The 17,177-nt window shown below is 39.8% G+C and overlaps 1 protein-coding gene and 2 non-coding genes across 5 annotated transcripts in view; 1 reads left to right on the top strand and 2 right to left on the bottom strand.

Moving 5' to 3' along the window:
- The window catches only part of arhgef10 (Rho guanine nucleotide exchange factor (GEF) 10), a 33,282-nt gene that overhangs the window by 15,107 nt on the left and 998 nt on the right, over positions 1–17,177 (bottom strand). Inside the window, exons 2-22 of one of the 3 annotated variants that reach the window (XM_072457209.1) lie at positions 14,909–15,012; positions 10,409–10,744; positions 9,534–9,857; positions 8,965–9,001; positions 8,783–8,871; positions 8,534–8,584; positions 8,179–8,363; positions 7,740–7,856; positions 7,247–7,358; positions 7,032–7,141; positions 6,889–6,966; positions 6,637–6,816; positions 6,443–6,559; positions 6,263–6,355; positions 5,849–6,019; positions 5,636–5,781; positions 5,123–5,307; positions 2,666–2,781; positions 2,027–2,154; positions 1,410–1,510; positions 1,111–1,232 (exon numbers count right to left, since the gene is read on the bottom strand). In XM_072457209.1, the coding sequence (XP_072313310.1) occupies positions 1,111–1,232; positions 1,410–1,510; positions 2,027–2,154; positions 2,666–2,781; positions 5,123–5,307; positions 5,636–5,781; positions 5,849–6,019; positions 6,263–6,355; positions 6,443–6,559; positions 6,637–6,816; positions 6,889–6,966; positions 7,032–7,141; positions 7,247–7,358; positions 7,740–7,856; positions 8,179–8,363; positions 8,534–8,584; positions 8,783–8,871; positions 8,965–9,001; positions 9,534–9,857; positions 10,409–10,744; positions 14,909–14,945 (2,835 nt within the window). In that variant the 5' untranslated portion in view covers positions 14,946–15,012. The remainder of the gene's footprint in view (positions 1–1,110; positions 1,233–1,409; positions 1,511–2,026; positions 2,155–2,665; positions 2,782–5,122; positions 5,308–5,635; positions 5,782–5,848; positions 6,020–6,262; positions 6,356–6,442; positions 6,560–6,636; positions 6,817–6,888; positions 6,967–7,031; positions 7,142–7,246; positions 7,359–7,739; positions 7,857–8,178; positions 8,364–8,533; positions 8,585–8,782; positions 8,872–8,964; positions 9,002–9,533; positions 9,858–10,408; positions 10,745–14,908; positions 15,013–17,177) is intronic. The other 2 variants (XM_072457210.1, XM_072457211.1) reach the window with 2 other exon arrangements.
- trnaf-gaa (transfer RNA phenylalanine (anticodon GAA)) lies at positions 12,336–12,408 on the top strand. Its single transcript has one exon. It is a non-coding gene; the product is annotated as a tRNA-Phe (tRNA).
- trnai-aau (transfer RNA isoleucine (anticodon AAU)) lies at positions 14,688–14,761 on the bottom strand. Its single transcript has one exon. It is a non-coding gene; the product is annotated as a tRNA-Ile (tRNA).

Genomic DNA, 17,177 nt, shown 5'->3' with positions numbered 1-17,177 from the left:
AAAAGGGATAAAGAAGAATGGGAGCAACAATATGTTGGTATTGTCCCAGATGTTGGGACAACACTTTGTATTATTGTCAGAGACACTGATATGTGTGATATGTATAAAGTAGGAGTGTAACAGTACAGAAAACTCATGATTCTGTCCAATTCACAATTCAGGACCTATGATTTGATTCTTCACAATTCTATTATGATTCTTAAAATAATGAAAGTGTTCATGAAGCGCAAAATTATGGATTATTGTTTTTGAAAATAATAGTATTTAAATTGCACAACTGTAGGCTAATTGAGTTTATGGTATTTGTTTTTATTTCATAGATTGCTTAATATAGGCTCTCATAGATTTAGTTAAATTTAGGCAACATCTTCTTGATATGAGGTGAACTGCATTTAGACTGTGCTTATCATATTCCACGTGTGAGATACTTTACTACATTTGTTGTTTCTGCGTCTTTACAGCAGTTTAGTGAAATGTTTTAGTTGTTGGAAACACTTACATACTGTTGACCGCCGCCTGCTCTGTCTGTGCGCACGCTCTGTCCTGGTGCAGTGCTCCACGCCTCAGTGCATGTGTGTCTCCATGCGTGTGTGTGTGTGTGTGTGTGTGTGCATGTGTGTCTCCATGCGTGTGTGTGTGTGGCCCTCAGCCCCGCCTCTCACTCACAGCTCCTCTCACAAACAAAGAGGAGGAGGTTTAAAGTGCGGAGAATAGTTTCAGAGTCTGCGTGTTTAAGAGGAGATAGTTTTATGACACTCGCATTAGTCCGCTTGACATTAGTGCAGGGATGTTGTGTAGATACACGGTGTGCTCAGCAGACTGTCAGGACGAGGCTGAGGTGCTTTTTTAATGTTGTTTTTCAGCACACAACTGTTGATTTCTAAACGAGACAGATCGAGACACATGCACAATGCGCATGGTGACATTTAAGAATAGTTATGCATCGTTACACTCTTAGTTAACTTAAAGCGTATGCAATATTATTCTTTTTTTTTGTCATAATTCAGATATTGACTATTGCATATGCATTGTTAGTTTTAATATCACTGTAAACTTCTTATCCAAGTTTGTCTGTACAACACTATTAACATGTATTAAATGTATACTTACTTTGAACTCCTGCAGTTTGGACATGACAACAGGCATTTGTTTGAGCAAAAGAGGGTGTTTCTGCTTTTTTATGTGATTCCCATCATCCTCTGCAAAGAACCAACCCTGTGTGTTGTCCTCCTCTATGGAAAAAACAGTACACATGAATGTCTTCCTACAGGTCAGTTTGTAAAAGCGTTCATAGATTTATGTAGATTGCACAACTACAGCTTGTAAAGTGGCAATGTGAACATCAATCTGTCATTCTGTCAACACAGGCAAAATAAAGTGAGGCCAACAATAGAACGCTTTAACTGTACCTAGAGCCAACTTTGCCATTTGCAAGTTACTGATCCAAGATTGTTTGATTGCCGGGCTCAGAGTATTGAATACTGCACTGAAGTAAGTGGCTTTACCAGACCTGCAGGAAAAATAGGAAAACATTTATGAAAAATGTATGACTTTGCAAACTTGTTTTACATCAAATGCGGTTGTTAAAAGTAATAATTGAGTCATTTTTGACAGAATCATATCTGGCAGAGGTGCTTTGTTTTGTGAGTGAAGGATCAGAAGAGGACCGAGGGGCAGAGCTGTGCTTCCAAAGATATCTGTGGATAATCTGTCCTGTTAAGTACAGCTGAGATGAAGCATCACATTAAAATGTGAGAGAGGAGAAAGCAAAAATGTGGCTAGGGGGCAGAGAATGTGGAAAACTTAAGACAGGGTGCACATTAAAACAGTGTGTGCTAATGTGTGACAAATATGTGTGAATAGTAACAGCTGCAGCTATGTTCAAATTGATTCATGCCACAGATTAGAGTGGTGGGGAACTTGCTGTGCCTAATAGCCAAATATTTTATATTACACAGCTGTGAACAGACAATAACCATCACATATTATTAATCATTTTAAGCAGAGGTGAATGGATTGCACAAACTTGTCTTGTTTGCCCGGCAGCTGGAGCTGGATCCTGCAGCGGTCAGCTGCCCTAATCTCCTCTTCCTTCTTCAGGATGAGCCTCTGAAGACCGGACACCCAGTCCTGGGCCACAGCGGGGTTCACATTCTGCACAAACAGACACAATGGTGTAATAAGACAAACATGTAATAGTTTGATTTCTTAATAAATGTTATAAGGTTCAAAAGGAAAAAATGCAAATAAAATATGTTTTACTATTAAATGTGTTAATGCACATTCATAGTTTACATTTTAGCGTGTCCACATTTCTAATCCGTCTACTAGTTTTTCTTTCATAACTAACACACTCTGAAAGGTTTTCTTTTCCTCTGCTTCCTCTGAGGTTTGACCGGACCTAGAGCCCAGCACAAACACACCCTGCTGAGCTCTGTGCTGTGCACAGTCAGACCTGTGTTTCAGACGCTCCTCATCACAAGACAGGCCTGAGCCCAGAGGGACCCTGAGAACCCCCAAGACCAATTGACCATGCAGGCACATTCCACTGTTAAGACTTATGTATGTATATGAGACAAGACATGTTTGAATCATCAAAATCAAGTTATCATGCTTCTGTGCAAAACAAAATTATATTCATTATTTGTTTTTTGGCAGACTTTACCTGGTAGTTCCCTTTGAGGCTGCTTATCATGCTAGATATTTGGTTCACCAGGCTGAGGTCATGGATTAGATTCTGCAAATCTTGATACAGCTGTCCTGGGCCCATGTAGAGTTTGTCTGTTGAGACATACGCCACAAGAATGAGAATAAGTGATATGTTCAGATATTGTGGTATTCTGAGGGAACTGCAAATTTCCCTTTTTGACTTTTCTTGACATTTTGGCAGCAATTATTTGTGAACCAAGACAGTCATCAACCAATCAATCAATCAATCAATCAATCAATCAATCAACAAAGCCCCTTTCCATTGAGAAGCAAAGACAGCTTTCTTATTTGGACGTGCTCCCCCTCTAAATGTGCACAACATTTTCATTCGATCTTGGGCACATAGTCAAATCCACTTTTATTCATTTTTAAGCATTTTACACAGTTTGGTTCTTCCCAAGCCAGTTACCATTCACAACATAATCAAATTACTGATTTGCAAGTATTCCTGATGACATAACAGGAGTTTAAAGAGTTAAAGTGAGTCTGAGAATGTCTGGCACAGAAATACACTGGGTCCTGTTTGTCTCTGCTCCTCCTCTTCGACAATAGTCACTGAATTGGCCATTGGCAGGTGCTCCGACTCCATGGTAACCCAGCTTTGTCCTCCTCTGAGGCCTTGCTGACTGGGCAATCAGGATATATACTCAACTAAATGGTTTGTTTGTTGATGGTCTTCTCAAAAATGTATACAAAATCTTATATATATATATATTTTTATAATGGTTGTCTTGCATAACAACTCACATACAGTGTGACACAAATGACACAGTATTAATAGTGAAAAGATTGAATTTCAGCTGTTTTAACAGTTAGATGTTCAACAATTTGCCCTAAACACTGTGCATATTTTCAAATGCTTTTGCGCACCATATTAGTAATCAAATGAGGATGTTCTGTATGTCTATTGTATTGTTTCAACGCACTGCTCTAATTCCTCTGCAGTTGAATGCGTTCTCATGGCCCATTTATCTCAATGATGGCTTTGAATCCACTGGAAATCAGGTCGTAACAGAAATGATGAACTCAATAAACCAGTTATATCCTCCGGACAATGGGCCACGCATGGGGAATGTACAGTATCTTTTATAATTTATTGCATAATAGAACACTTGATCCAATCACAAAATAATACATAGTACTAGTCACTGTTAGTCTAGAGCTTAAATCAGTTACACAAATAATTTACTCACTTTTATGAGAATGTTGCAATAGAAAAACTAGACTGGCCGCCCCTTCAGTCTAACCTTATCCTTACTGGAAAAGGTTGCTCATATTGGTCAGTAGAGTATTAGACAGAATTAGTATTTCATTCAGTATATACTGTGAGGGAATCGTCAAGATTTTACCATATGTTACAATTAGAATTTAGATTATAATTATTATACAATTAAGTATTTTATAAAAAATAAATTACATTGACGCTGAGTGGGGAGCATTTGATAGCTTTAAGACATGTCTCACACAGTAACCAAAACTGATTTACCAGAGTAAACGGGGCAATATGTGAAGTGAGTGGTAGTAATTCCAGCTTACTACCATTGGCAACCAGAGCACTAAGCCTCTGCCCTTGGCTTGAACACATTTAACCTTTGACTGACAGGGGGACACACTACTTCAGCCACTCACAGTGCCATTTCCTTTGAGCAAACTGAGCTCCAAGAATAAAACTGCTCAGACCACTAAATAATGTGTGCTTGCTTTCTAAGCTCCTGGCTCTCTTTGTTGATCTGTTCTTTTTAAAGTGGTTGAGCAGCTGTTTGTGACAGTGTAGCGCTCAGTGGAAAGACTGAATTCACTGGAGCTGGCCTGTACCAAGCCAGAATTATTACTAGTTTTGTGGAAAAAAACATTTTTTATAGACTACAGACCATGTCAACAGGATAACTGTATCCAGGAAAAAACAGACACATACAAGCACTCAAGAGGCGTTGTTTACAGACGCCAACAGGTTAGGGCGAGACCTTAGACAATGATTCATAGCTTCAAACAAAACAAACATTAGCTGACCCAAACTGTGGTGTCGTTGTCCACAGGTATGTGCGATTTAGAACATAGAACTTTGTTTCCAGTATAATGGTGAAGAGAAATATGTTATTTGTTTGTCATTTTAGTGTTGGAGCATTTTTGCAATATTACAATTGGAGGATTTTTCAAACTATTATTGGTGAAACATTATGACACATATGACAAAGACAATATGCAATACCTTTGTTGGAAACTGCAATTGCATTAGAAATGCTGCAATGTATTTTGTCGATTACAATAGCTATAATTGCCTTAACAATAATTTGCAACACTGTTTGTTGTGCAACCTAAACAAGTATGAACTGTATTTATGACTGTAAACATCAACTGCCTGAAACAACAGACGCTGCATTGTACCATGACAATGTAACACAGCGTCTCTTACTTGGCTTTGCATTGATGACCACCGCCTCCCCAGAATGAGACGGTTGGAAGCGGCTGTTCTCAGGCATGTCCTCACTGGATCCAAACTCCAGCACTTCCACCAGGTTTAAAGGCACGCTCCATTTGAGCAGGAACCTCTGGTCAAGTGACACATTCCCAGTCCCGCTCCCACTGCCATCCTGACACCTGCATCAACAAAGTGTTTTATCATGTTCAATATTCTTCACAGCAATCAAGCTATACTAAATACATTGTGGTGGTTTATAGAAAAAGAGATGATATCATTCTAAACCTTGAAACATGGATCCAAGTCATGACAACACCAGATACACATACCGGTAAATGTAATTTCTTTCTTTTTTTTAATTTACTTTGGGAATCTTGTGATGAATAAATATCCAGACTAATTTATGACAATAAAACTGTCCTCAAGGTCAAAGGGCAAAAGGAAGTGCCAAAGATTACAGAGAAGAAAAGATTTATAGCTCGGTCAGCTTTGTGGGGGCAGTCTCACCGGACATTAGGCGTGGCACACATGAGAACATCATTCAGCAGAAAGAGACGCCGCTCTTTAGTTTTGATGATTTCTCCTCGATCGTTGTACACCGTCTCCACCATGTCGTCGGAGCGGATGAGGTATCGGCTGCCATTACTCAGAAGCTGTAGAAAAGGGCACTGTAAACATACAATCTGAAGAACTGTTGTCTGTCTGATAATGTGCGCAGACCTTGTTGAGATAACGTTCGTTCATAGCTTTTGCAATGTGGCGTATTTCACAGCGCTGATCAGCCTCCCTTTTCTTTTCATTCAGCTTGTCAGCCAGCGTCTCTAATTCAGTCAGGGCCATCTGCAGAGATAGGCGGTCTGCGTGGCCCACAGGTGTGTTCTTCAACATGTCCTGGAGAAAAGACACTATAAGACATTGCTATAACAAGATTCAAAATTAAATGTCATTTTTTAGACTGATCCATTCAAAATGTCATGTACTATTGAGCTTTTCCAACCATATTCTATACATTTTGAAAACAAGGCAGTCTTCAGTATTCAGGGGAAATAAAACACTCAACTCAGATTGTGTGTATGGCACTCCCTCTGCTGGTGAAAAATATAATCTACAATTTTACTGTAGATATAATTTTACCTGGAGTAGTAATATGAATTGTGGAAATCGTTGTATAGGTTTCATCATTAGGCCATACAAAGTAATTCTGTCCATACTGGTTTCCTGACGATGCTGTAGGAGGATAATAAATGAGTAAGGACTACATGTAAGTATCCTTTTTTTTTAAACATGCCAAGTATTACAGTCCTCTTGACGAACCTTAAGAAATTCTAGGAAGCCAGGTTTGGCCGTGCAGGTCTTTCTCACCACAGCCATTGCGGTGCTGAAGTTGTTTACATATTCACTGTAGGCATCTAGCACCATGGACTTTGAAAACTGTTGAGAAAACCATTTAGAAAAAACATTAAGAATCTGTTCTGTTTGTATGTTCTGAAGTTACTAGGCCTGCTCACCGATGCCACAAACACATCTCCGATCATCTCCAGACTGTCCCACTCGGCCACTCTGCTGGCCAGTGCTATCTGGAACAAAAAGTGGCACTGCAGGATCTCTCGCACGCGGTAGAAGATCATTTTCAGTTTCCTGTCACTCAGCAGCCGGGGCTCAATCTGGCTCAGAGGCTTCTCATATTGCTGATAAAGCAGATAAGGTCAGCAACTAGTGTACAATGACAAAAAAGGGAACTGCAACCACACCTCACAGACCTCCAATATCCTCTTTAAAGCTTCAAGGTAGTTCTTCTCACTTTCAAGGATAGACCCCAAGATACATCTTCTAACAAGCTGAAAAGACGAAGACACACAAGCCATTTAAAGTATAATGTTTCTGACCGCCACGTTCATATTACCTGTTGTTGTGAAAGGCCTTCTGGTGCAGGACACAACACCGGTTCGACATTAAAACAGTCCACCTCTATGAAAAGTTCGGCCTCATCTTCAAAACAGTCTGACTTTCTCTCTGGAACATAAAGCAAAAAGTATATACAACTAAGATGGAACTCCAAGTACTGTTTTTGTTTGGTAGGGTGATAAATAATTTGTAGCACTGCGGTTTTGTTCTCACCGTTACAGAAGGACTTTGTTTTGATATAAGAGCGTCCCTTTTTCACAGCAGCTTTGGTTTTCTCAAGTCCATCTTTGGTCCCTTCTTTTGCTGCTTTCACCAACTTCTGCATCTAAAAGCAAAGCATGTATTAGTGGAATCTATCATCAAAGCTAAATGTTCTACTTTACCACCAAAATGTATTTACTGTATGTATTAGTGATGTTATAGAAGCTGCTAAAATGGGGTACTTAAGAGTGGATTGTTAGATAGGACGAGCAGATCTTGTACAGCGGAGAACAACAAAGTGTGAGTCCCTTTACCACAATGGGCACATGAATGATGAGTATTGCAGGCACAAAAAGTAATTTCTAAACCCCATAACCACCATCACCACCACCACCTCCTGAAGAGACATTGACATCAGAGCAGGATGCAGGTCACTATGAAATCCGAGTTAGCTATAGCAGCTTTGGACGAGGGCATGGACGTTAGACAGGCCGCAGCGGTTTACCTTCTGCTCATGTTTCTGTTTAAGTTGCTGCAGCTCTACAGTCCCCACTGTATTAGCCATAAGATCTTTCATCTTTTTCTCATAGTGTTCTTTCAAGCGAGTAAGATCTTGAGAGAGCTGAACAAAGGCAGATGAAGTAAATGCATTACAGACTCAGTTTTGTTTACTTTCAGAGTAACCTTTCTGTTTGTTTTTATGGGCGTAGCATTGCCGTCAATCGTGTGCAATTATCACAATTTTAAGTTTACATCACAAATAAATTCCCTTGTGTATCATTAAATAACCAATACAAATAAAAATACACATGATTAGGACTGACTGCAAGTATGATTAAATTTTTTTTTATGTTTGCTCCATTGATCAATGCATTAAACCGATACAACTGAATTGTGTTGTTCATTTCTCATATATGTCCTCTGAAAGCGTCTTTAGTACATACATGTGTTTTCCTTTGGGGCTGCTTCCCTCTCATAAAGGCGTTGGGAGCACCGTTGTCGTGGCGTCCTTCTCCATCACTGGCCTCATCGTAGCTTTCAAACTCACTGGAGCTCCAGCCATTGTCCAGACTGCTGCCTCCTCCCTCCTCGCCAAGCTCAACGTCATCATAGATCATCTCTTCATTCTCTGCGCATTAAAGTAGGCATTGTACACATGAAACGTTCATTTATATTTATGAACTGAGAGTACTATGCTTTCAGTTTACATCAGCAGCAACAAATGAAAAGCAAAAGTATAAATATGCACATAGAAGAAAATGGAGTAAAAGTGCATTCAAAAATATGAAATTGACTAACCTGTGTCAGAGCCTTCTCTTGGCACATCATCATAAATCACCTCATCAGGATCTGAAGAGCAAAACGAATTTAGCAAAAACTAGAGTGCAAAGTTTCTGAAGGAAGACAAACGACTACGTCTACTTCCTCAAAATACAAGGAAGGAAATGTCTGGGAATTCAGTTGTGTCAAAAAACAGTAATAGTAGCCAAAAGGAAGCTAGTTTCACTTCTAAGTCACGCATTTATATGACGATGTAAAACCACTCACTTTCCATCCATGCTGTGTTAGCTGGATCCGATACCCATTTAGCCAAAGCATCCTCTTCTCTAATGGGGGGACATTCTTCACTAAAAACACTTCAAAGAGACAATATTAAAATGTTTATGTGTTAGTTGGATTTTGGAAAGTATCAATCTTAATAATATACACAATAAATGTAATGTTAATACCTGTCAACAGTTGTGCTGCCAGTCCCCACCACTGTGACTGTGAGCAGAAATGAAGAGACACCAAATGAAACATACACAAATGTAATGTGTGTACAGACCACTAGATGTCACCCACGTCACTTAACTGTGCCTGTCTTTTTATTGTGTGTAAAACATTACTAAACAAATGAAACTGTGCATAAAGGGGAGAGGGGATTTGGTTGAAACTGTTCACTACCTGACTTTGACAACTCAAAACAGTTTATATTTTCATGGTGTCTTTTGGTGTGACCTTGGCCCATGGTTAGATAATTACAGAGGGATCAGATTCCACAGCAAAACTAAAATGCATGGAGCAAGAATTTAAGGAAACCGGAAAATCCTCACAGCCAAACACAGACCTTAGGGAAGGCTAAATTTAGGATTCACTTCCTTGTGGGAAGGCCCTATGAAAACCAGGCAGGAGAAGAGCAAAATACTAGACCATTTGAACAGCTGTGAACAAAATGTATATCATACCAAAACAAGATATTTGTAGCATAAAAAGCAATGTTTGAAAGTATTTCCTGCCATTGTATACTGTGTGTTACCTTCTTCATCCATAGAGAGGTGTCGTATGATAACAGGGGTGGTGTAAGCGGGAGTGATAAGAGGCACACTGGAGGGCGTCGCATAGCCACAGGGCACTGGGACTGAGTAGCCTGAAGTGCTGCCGGCAGGACCGGGCTGGCTGTCCGGGACTGCTGTGGGCTCTGAGGGGGACGAGGCGGGAGAGGACAGGTCATGCTGCGTATGCTCCAGCTGCTGCACTTGGAATGGAGAGATGTCAATCACAGAGTAGGGGTTCACTTTTCCCTGGCAGGGGGCTGTCTGTGGGGGGATGTTTTCTTGTGGTGGAACAGAGATTTCATTGACTATATAAAAAAGAGAAGAAAAACAAACACACATTGTAACATTGACAAACACAAGTTGAGTATGTGATGAGAGTGACTGTTTGGGTCTGCAACAATTATTTACATCATTCCTTTGGTATTGTAATTCCTATATACCTATTTATGGCAGATATCTATTTATGGCAAAAATTATGGTGGACTTAAAACAAATGTAGACCATTGTGTAATATATGTTCAATCTAATTTTATAATGTTTATTCTGTGGAAATATTTTGTTAAGTTTAAGTTAGAAGTTTGTATATAGATGTAAAAAAGTACACGCCTAAAAAAAAGAAAGAAAAAAGTTAGGTTGTTAACTTCCAAATAAGGCTATAAGGTGATTTTTTCTGCACTTTTGTGATTCATTTGACATACATTTTGTAAATAAACCTCATCTACTACATTTAAAGACATGTTTAAACACATTTTCTGCTTTACTCTTTTATTTGCCTGTGAATTCTTAAGCAAAACATATGTTACAAGTGTAAAACAGACTCACTAAGCAAAAGCTACAACATATTAGAATAGAAAACCTGTTTTCTCCTCATTTCTCTCGGTGTCGTTGGGAGGAGGTTGTGGAGGTAAGTCTGCATCTCCGTCTTGGTGAGTGACAGCTGTGTGCGCGCCTGCTAGCACCTCTCCACCTGCAGAGAGGGACTGGCTGCTGGTGATTGTCGACCCTTCCGGCGATGGGGCTGTTTCCGCGACGATAGGTGGTGGTAAGTCTTCTTCACTCTGATCCTCCGCGCTGGGGGCAATAAACACTGGAGGAGCAGGAGGGAAGCGGTCGGCCTCAGGAATGTCATCTCCACTGTCATCGAACTCAAAGGCTTCTCCCTCGTCTTCACAGGAGTCGTTGTCGGCCAACACTAAGGAGAGAATTTATGTTAAAATACTTTGACGTATTTTAGCTTGAGTTTCTGAACAATCGCTATTGACATAATTTTTGTACTTTTTATTACTGTGTAGATATACAGCCAATACTGTTTATTTCTAATGTAAATCTGTAGAAAAAATTGCCCAATAGAAATTTTCCAAATGTGTATGAAAATGTCTCCTGATGTCAGCAATATAAGCACCAATAGCTTCCTACTTTTACGTAACTTACCTGCAGTTGGCCGGAATTTGTATCATTGGCCCTATTTTTCAACGAAACAGAATCTTGCTAAAACAACAACTCAGTGGTGGGCCGTCAGGGCCAGCAAGGCCTTCTCTGCTAGCCTAAACATAATCAAAAATATATATATATTCCCACAAATATTTATTAAATTATTCCCCACAGTAAGAGTTTTACTCTTCATTTCATGGCTTTCCTCTTGGTTGCACTGCTTCTGCCCCAGGTTGAGATTTGGAGGCTGGTCTTTCTGTTAGATCTTTTATCCAATCATATTCAGCCATCATGCGATGCCAGGGGTCTAAAATCTGCCCTCAGGCCTTCAGACTCAACAGTGCGGGTACTTGAAGCTTAAAGTGAATGGAAATGAAAATGATGTGTCAACCAATAAGCTTTAAAGTTGGCTCTTGTACGTCTGCTGGTTGTTACACAGGAGCCATCTAGCAGGTGCATCACATGCACGTCTTTTGATTGGATCGCCAATATTGAGAAGCAGGTCCTATGGGCGGGGCAAAGCAGAACCTCAGAACGAGGAAACTGAATTTGATAAACAAATTAATCCGCGTACTACTAAGCTGCTTTTTCAACCCACAATGGCGGAAGGAGGAAACGATATCGATTTAGTCGAGGATATAATTATAACGTCTTTCTCAAGATTAACTTTTCATGAAAAATTAGACATTGTAAAGAGGTTGTCCGACGCGAGAACGCCGTGGACAACGTGCGTAGAATGCACGGAGAACGCGTGGAGAACGCCGTGGACACCGCCCCATTCATCCCAGAGTAGTTGTTGAACAACTCCTCTGGGATGAATGGGGCGTATTGTTTTAGAATAGTGGTACTTTAATTGGCAGACTTGAAAGAGCTGTAAGAGACTGTTGGTGGGATCCTGTGTTCTCTTTCTGTTATAAGTTAAACTACTGAGTTCAAGACTTGTAATTTCAGGCAAAACTCAACCATGCATTCTTATTTCTGCAGTCAATCCACGGACAAAAAACTGCTCTAGATTTCTTCAAAACCAAACATATCATGGAGGATCTGAAGGCATAACACTGGCAAGGCAAAACACAGTAAAAAGAAAGCAGCTTCCCTCAGTTACTCCCTCCCTGAGTTATTTCTGATTTAATGAATGTGGCAGAAAGCCCAACTATGAGGCTGGAATTACGCAATGTGTGGTGTATTTTCTTCTTCTTCTGCTCTTATTTGACTTTACTTTATTCAAGAAGTAAGAAGTCTTCATTACTACTGCTCTATAAATCCCGTGTGTCTGTCACTATAAGTTCAGCTTATGTTGGGGCCGCTTGGCTGTTAGCTATTCAAAGTACACGTACCCTCCCCCTCCTATCGCCGAAATAGCTCAGTTGGGAGAGCGTTAGACTGAAGATCTAAAGGTCCCTGGTTCGATCCCGGGTTTCGGCATTTTGACCCTGCCCCAACCATTACTCTAGCAGTACAGACAGTATATTCAGGAAGTTTATACATTTAACCTGTAATTGTGTACTAGTGTAAGTGTAAGTGTAAGTTGTCAATATCAGCTGTAAGTACACTCTAACAACGCTATTAGACCTAGTTATTCACATTCTGTTGGGAAATACTGACTATTACCGGACACTATAGAGGTGGGTATTATAGTACTCTGTTGCATTTACTTTACTTTATTAGAATTGTACCTCTTCGAGTAGTTTTGACACTTCATAATGTTACTCATACATGAGTAATATATTTTAGTGTCAAAGTACTCTTAATTCAGAAGAGTATTGGCTTCTCTTGAACAAAGTGAAATGTTTACATACAGTATTTTAGGATTTGAGCTTTCATGTTTTCTAGCACTCCTCCTTCAGATATGGTTTAATGTTTCAAATGCTTGTGGTCTAACTTTTAAAATACTTTTGGTGCATTATGTTATCTCTCATCTTTCTAACTTGAAATTATAATTCTGATTTTACATCCATCCTTACTATTACTTTTCCTTGAGCAGTAGTTTCCCCACGAAAATTTGGGCCACAACTTTGCTCTTCTACTTGAGTAATAATATTTTGTCATTCTTTTTTCTTTTTCTTTTAACGTTTGATGTTGTCCTGAACTTCCCTAAATCACTTGTTGCACTACCAGTGGGTTTGTCGGTGTCGCCTTTTAACCCAAATTCAGGGGAGAAATGGCCTGTGACTAATGCATCAGGTCATCAACAGTGACTGCACTCAGACCTCTGATTAGCCCAAGAACAGAAGTGCAAAGTGGTCAATTCAAAATAGATCCTATCTTTTACTTTTCCACATAAAATAGTGAACACAGTGAGGCACCGAGATAACCACAGCTAAATACTTTGTGGGAAATAAAAGTGGGTTTACACATTGACTAAGCTGGTAGTTAACACGGCCGAAGTGAAGACGTTTGATTGATTGACTAGTTGTGAAGGTACTGTGAATAGGACTTCTCACAGTTGAATATTCGGCCATGAATGCCGGCTGTAGCTTAATTATAGGGAACTGTGCATGACACTGACCTCAAAGTGCAAGTTGGCAGATGTTCGCTAACACAAAACCAGACGTGAGGAGGCTGAGCTGCTTTTCAACTCCAACTCCAAACATGCTTAATGTTTCCAAAAGCTTCAGTCCGTAAGAAGTTCACAAGTGCAAATGTAGCCAGAGTATAAAGCTGGGAGATATTGACACAAATGAATAACTCAATTAATCTGATTACAACATTGGGACTATATTAAAGTAATCCATCAGGAAATTGCTGAAAAATGCCTTGGTTAAGATTCACCGCAAACGAGGGCTCTGCAATCAATTCAATTTTAATAAAATCTGGATCAATTGTTTCAAATTGTCATTAATAAGCTTGGCTATTTTACTTGTCATGTCTATGGCTAATTATGTGGCGGGTAAGCATGTGGTTTGGCAGAATGAACTGTATTTGTTGTGTCTTAATTTTTTTCTGAAAACGTAAAATCAAAAACATAATCAAATCGAGCAATAAGAAACATTTTGATGATTTTAATTTTTTTTCTTGTTGCTTAATAAATGTCTGTTCTTTTTTATTCTAATCAGCTCTTTCATACAGTATTCATTATTTATATTTGATACACGCAATTCTAAAATTCTAATGTTCCATATCTGTAAAACAAAAGTACAAATGTGATCTATTTTTGCATACAACTCTATTAACCACTAAGCCTAAGTAAAAGCTAAGACCGTCATTAGAAAACAACAATGTGTGTTCTATTCTCTGAGCCTATATCCAGCCTGACATACAGTACCAGAGCGGGCATGGGACTCTCAGATGAGTCACAGGTCACGCTCTCCATCGGTCAGTCCACAAAGGCAGCAGCTGGGCAGATGGAGACGATGCATTTCTCCCGCCTGTGTCTATCTCCACTCGCTCCCAGTGTGTGTTAGTGTGCGTCTGTGTGAGTGTGTGTTAGTGTGGGTCTGTGTGAGTGCGTGTGTGTGATTCTGTGTGCTTCTAAAGGCACATTGTCTGGAATCCACAGCAGCCCAGCACAATTTGCCCTGTTCATTCCCCGGCTCCACTGCCCACACGCTCCAGCAGCAGAGGAGTGAAGAGCAATTTGTGTTGTTTGTGGAAGCTGTCCAGTTTTACTAGCATACATGGAACCCAACCAGGAGGATTAAAGTTTAAAAAGTATATACAAGATCTAGTGCAAACAGCATGTGGTAAACTAAAATAAATACACTTGGCCAGTACGGGGATCGAACCCGCGACCTTGGCGTTATTAGCACCACGCTCTAACCAACTGAGCTAACCGGCCATAAACAGCAGTCAGCACCCAATTGGAGAAAGAAGGGTGCACAAGTCCGTGATGTGACTATTTTTTGGGGGGATATACCTAAAAACCTCAGATTGAAGTCAAGTACAGGTCAAAGTGCATGTGTGTACAAAAGTTGAATGGCTTTACTTTCAGGAGGTGGGGGAGGGAAGTCTTCCACGTCCATGCTGACTCTTCTCTGGCACCGGCTCCTCAGAGAACATGAAGGAGTTCAAGTATGCAGCCGTGCATTCCTAAAGGAGCGATAGGAAACGTCATCAAGTGGCATATTAAGAAGAGGGACAACAACAACAAGGTTACATTAGCTTTAGATTAGAAGATTCTTCAAATACAGTGAACCTGTCTTTTGCATCTTGTAGATTGAGAAAGTGAGCTTACTTACATGGCTCTTATTCACTAACTAAATCTGCATACTGAATATAAATGTGTCTTATAGCTAATATTGAATGAAAACAAACTGAAAAAGCAGACAAATGCCAATCCTGAATGCAAACTAGAGTACTGACTCTTCTAGAATAATGAGGTCAGTAATACATTTGACATGGTAGCACCAAACACACTTTGAGTCAAAAAGTGCTGTTAACATGCTGAGACAGGAGAATTCAGACCTGTAGGGGCAGACGACATTACATTCCACACTGTATTTGTTTGCAGAAGCACAATCTATGCCAAGAGGGGACAGTTTCTGTCAAAACGCTTTAGCAAAAAATAATCCTATTAATTACCCTTCATCCTCACACTTCCTCAGTGTGGCAGAACCATGACATCATACTAGAGCATAAAACAGTCATTGTTGGAGGCCATAAGCTCTGTAATATTTATCAAGCCTTTTTTGGGTTTCCCTTTAGTTTACACCAACAGAACTTAACACCTGACTAAGATACACAGTAAAAGATAAGGCAGGGGATCCAGGGCTTGTTTTGTTTTGTCTGCAAATACTGTAAAAGCGTCTGCCTCGCTGTCCCACACCCTTCAGAGGGCACAGGGCCAGAGCAGGGGCTCAACACACAGGCCCAGTGTGTGCTGAACAGAGCAGCTGACAGGAGCAGGTAGTGCATCGCCTGAGGAGACAACTCCAACACAATGGAGAGGAATTCAAAGCCAGACAAAGGCTGCTCCAATCCTACAGCACATCTGAAAGTGAGGGCCATGAATGTGAACCAGGAAGACTCAGACCAATAAAGTGATACACAGAAATACAATTTATTGTAAGTCAGACATGAATCATCTTCTAAGCTTTAAGGGAACAGGGGAAGAGGAAGGGATGGGCAGCTGTCAAATGTTCAGGTGTGAGAAGAAACAATCAGAAGGATAATAAAATAAAATAAAGTGTACAAACACTGTTAGATATTAGTACTGCTTAATATTCCGATTTGGGCCATAATTAATCTCTCAGTTTAGGAAACAGAAGTGTGTAATTACAAAGTTCAAAGCAGAAGACACCAAAAGGCAGTGAGCCTGGAGTAGATGACAGACAAAGCCGAGCATGTCATCACACGTCAGGCAGGCTGTGGTGTTCCCAGCTCATACTCATCTGAAATGCTACGCTAATGCTGGAATTAGCTTTGCCCTGTTCTTATTATACACTTTACACCAGAACATACACATGGGATCTACAGTACGCAGCAACATTATGATTTTGCACAGGAGAAGCTCAAATACCAATAATCTTTCATTGCACAGTAGACAGGGGATCTTTAGCCCTTAGTATTCTATCTGAATAAATTAATTTGAAATTCAAGAATTTTTCAAAAGCTTCAGAGAAATTCAAAAACAGATTAGACCACAGCATGGTTTCTTGGAGAGCTTTTTGATTCCTCAGCACAGCGTTGTGGAGCATGCCTAATGACAAGTGGCATTCCACAAAAGTCGTAAACAAAAGCCTGGGGGAGAGGGTGGCGAGGAGGGAACTGAGAGAATTTGAGACACAAATGCCACTCTTTGGTTGTGTTCATGTACAAGGATACAGCTTACAGACCTTGAACAACAGACGGATTGCCTTTACAAACGAAGGCCAACATAATGGCAGCATAGTATAGTAAAGAGGAGAGAAGGATTCGGGTTTAGAAGTGAAATTCAACAATGAATGCAAATGTTATTGTAGTTTGAATGATATGTCAGCAGAGATGGGCAATATATACATTTTTAAAAATAATATTGTGAATGCTGTTTTGAATATATGCCAAATTCAAACATCAATTAGATGTTTATTGTTAAAAAGAGCTCATTAAAAATAAAAATACATCAGAAACTGGGGTAAAAAGTGATATTACTGCACTTTTGTGATTCATTTTAGAATCATGTTACATTTGTCTGACAATTAAACCGTATGTTCAAAGACATGTTTTAACCAATATATGTTTGACTGACACAATATTGTTATTGGAAAAAAATATCG

The sequence above is a fragment of the Eucyclogobius newberryi genome, unplaced genomic scaffold (assembly GCF_026437365.1).
Source record: "Eucyclogobius newberryi isolate DKJ021-1_F unplaced genomic scaffold, fEucNew1.0.hap1 SCAF_21, whole genome shotgun sequence".
In the NCBI taxonomy this organism is placed as follows: domain Eukaryota; kingdom Metazoa; phylum Chordata; class Actinopteri; order Gobiiformes; family Gobiidae; genus Eucyclogobius; species Eucyclogobius newberryi.
Note: the sequence above shows the minus strand (reverse complement) of the source record. Positions and strands in the feature narration are given on the sequence as shown.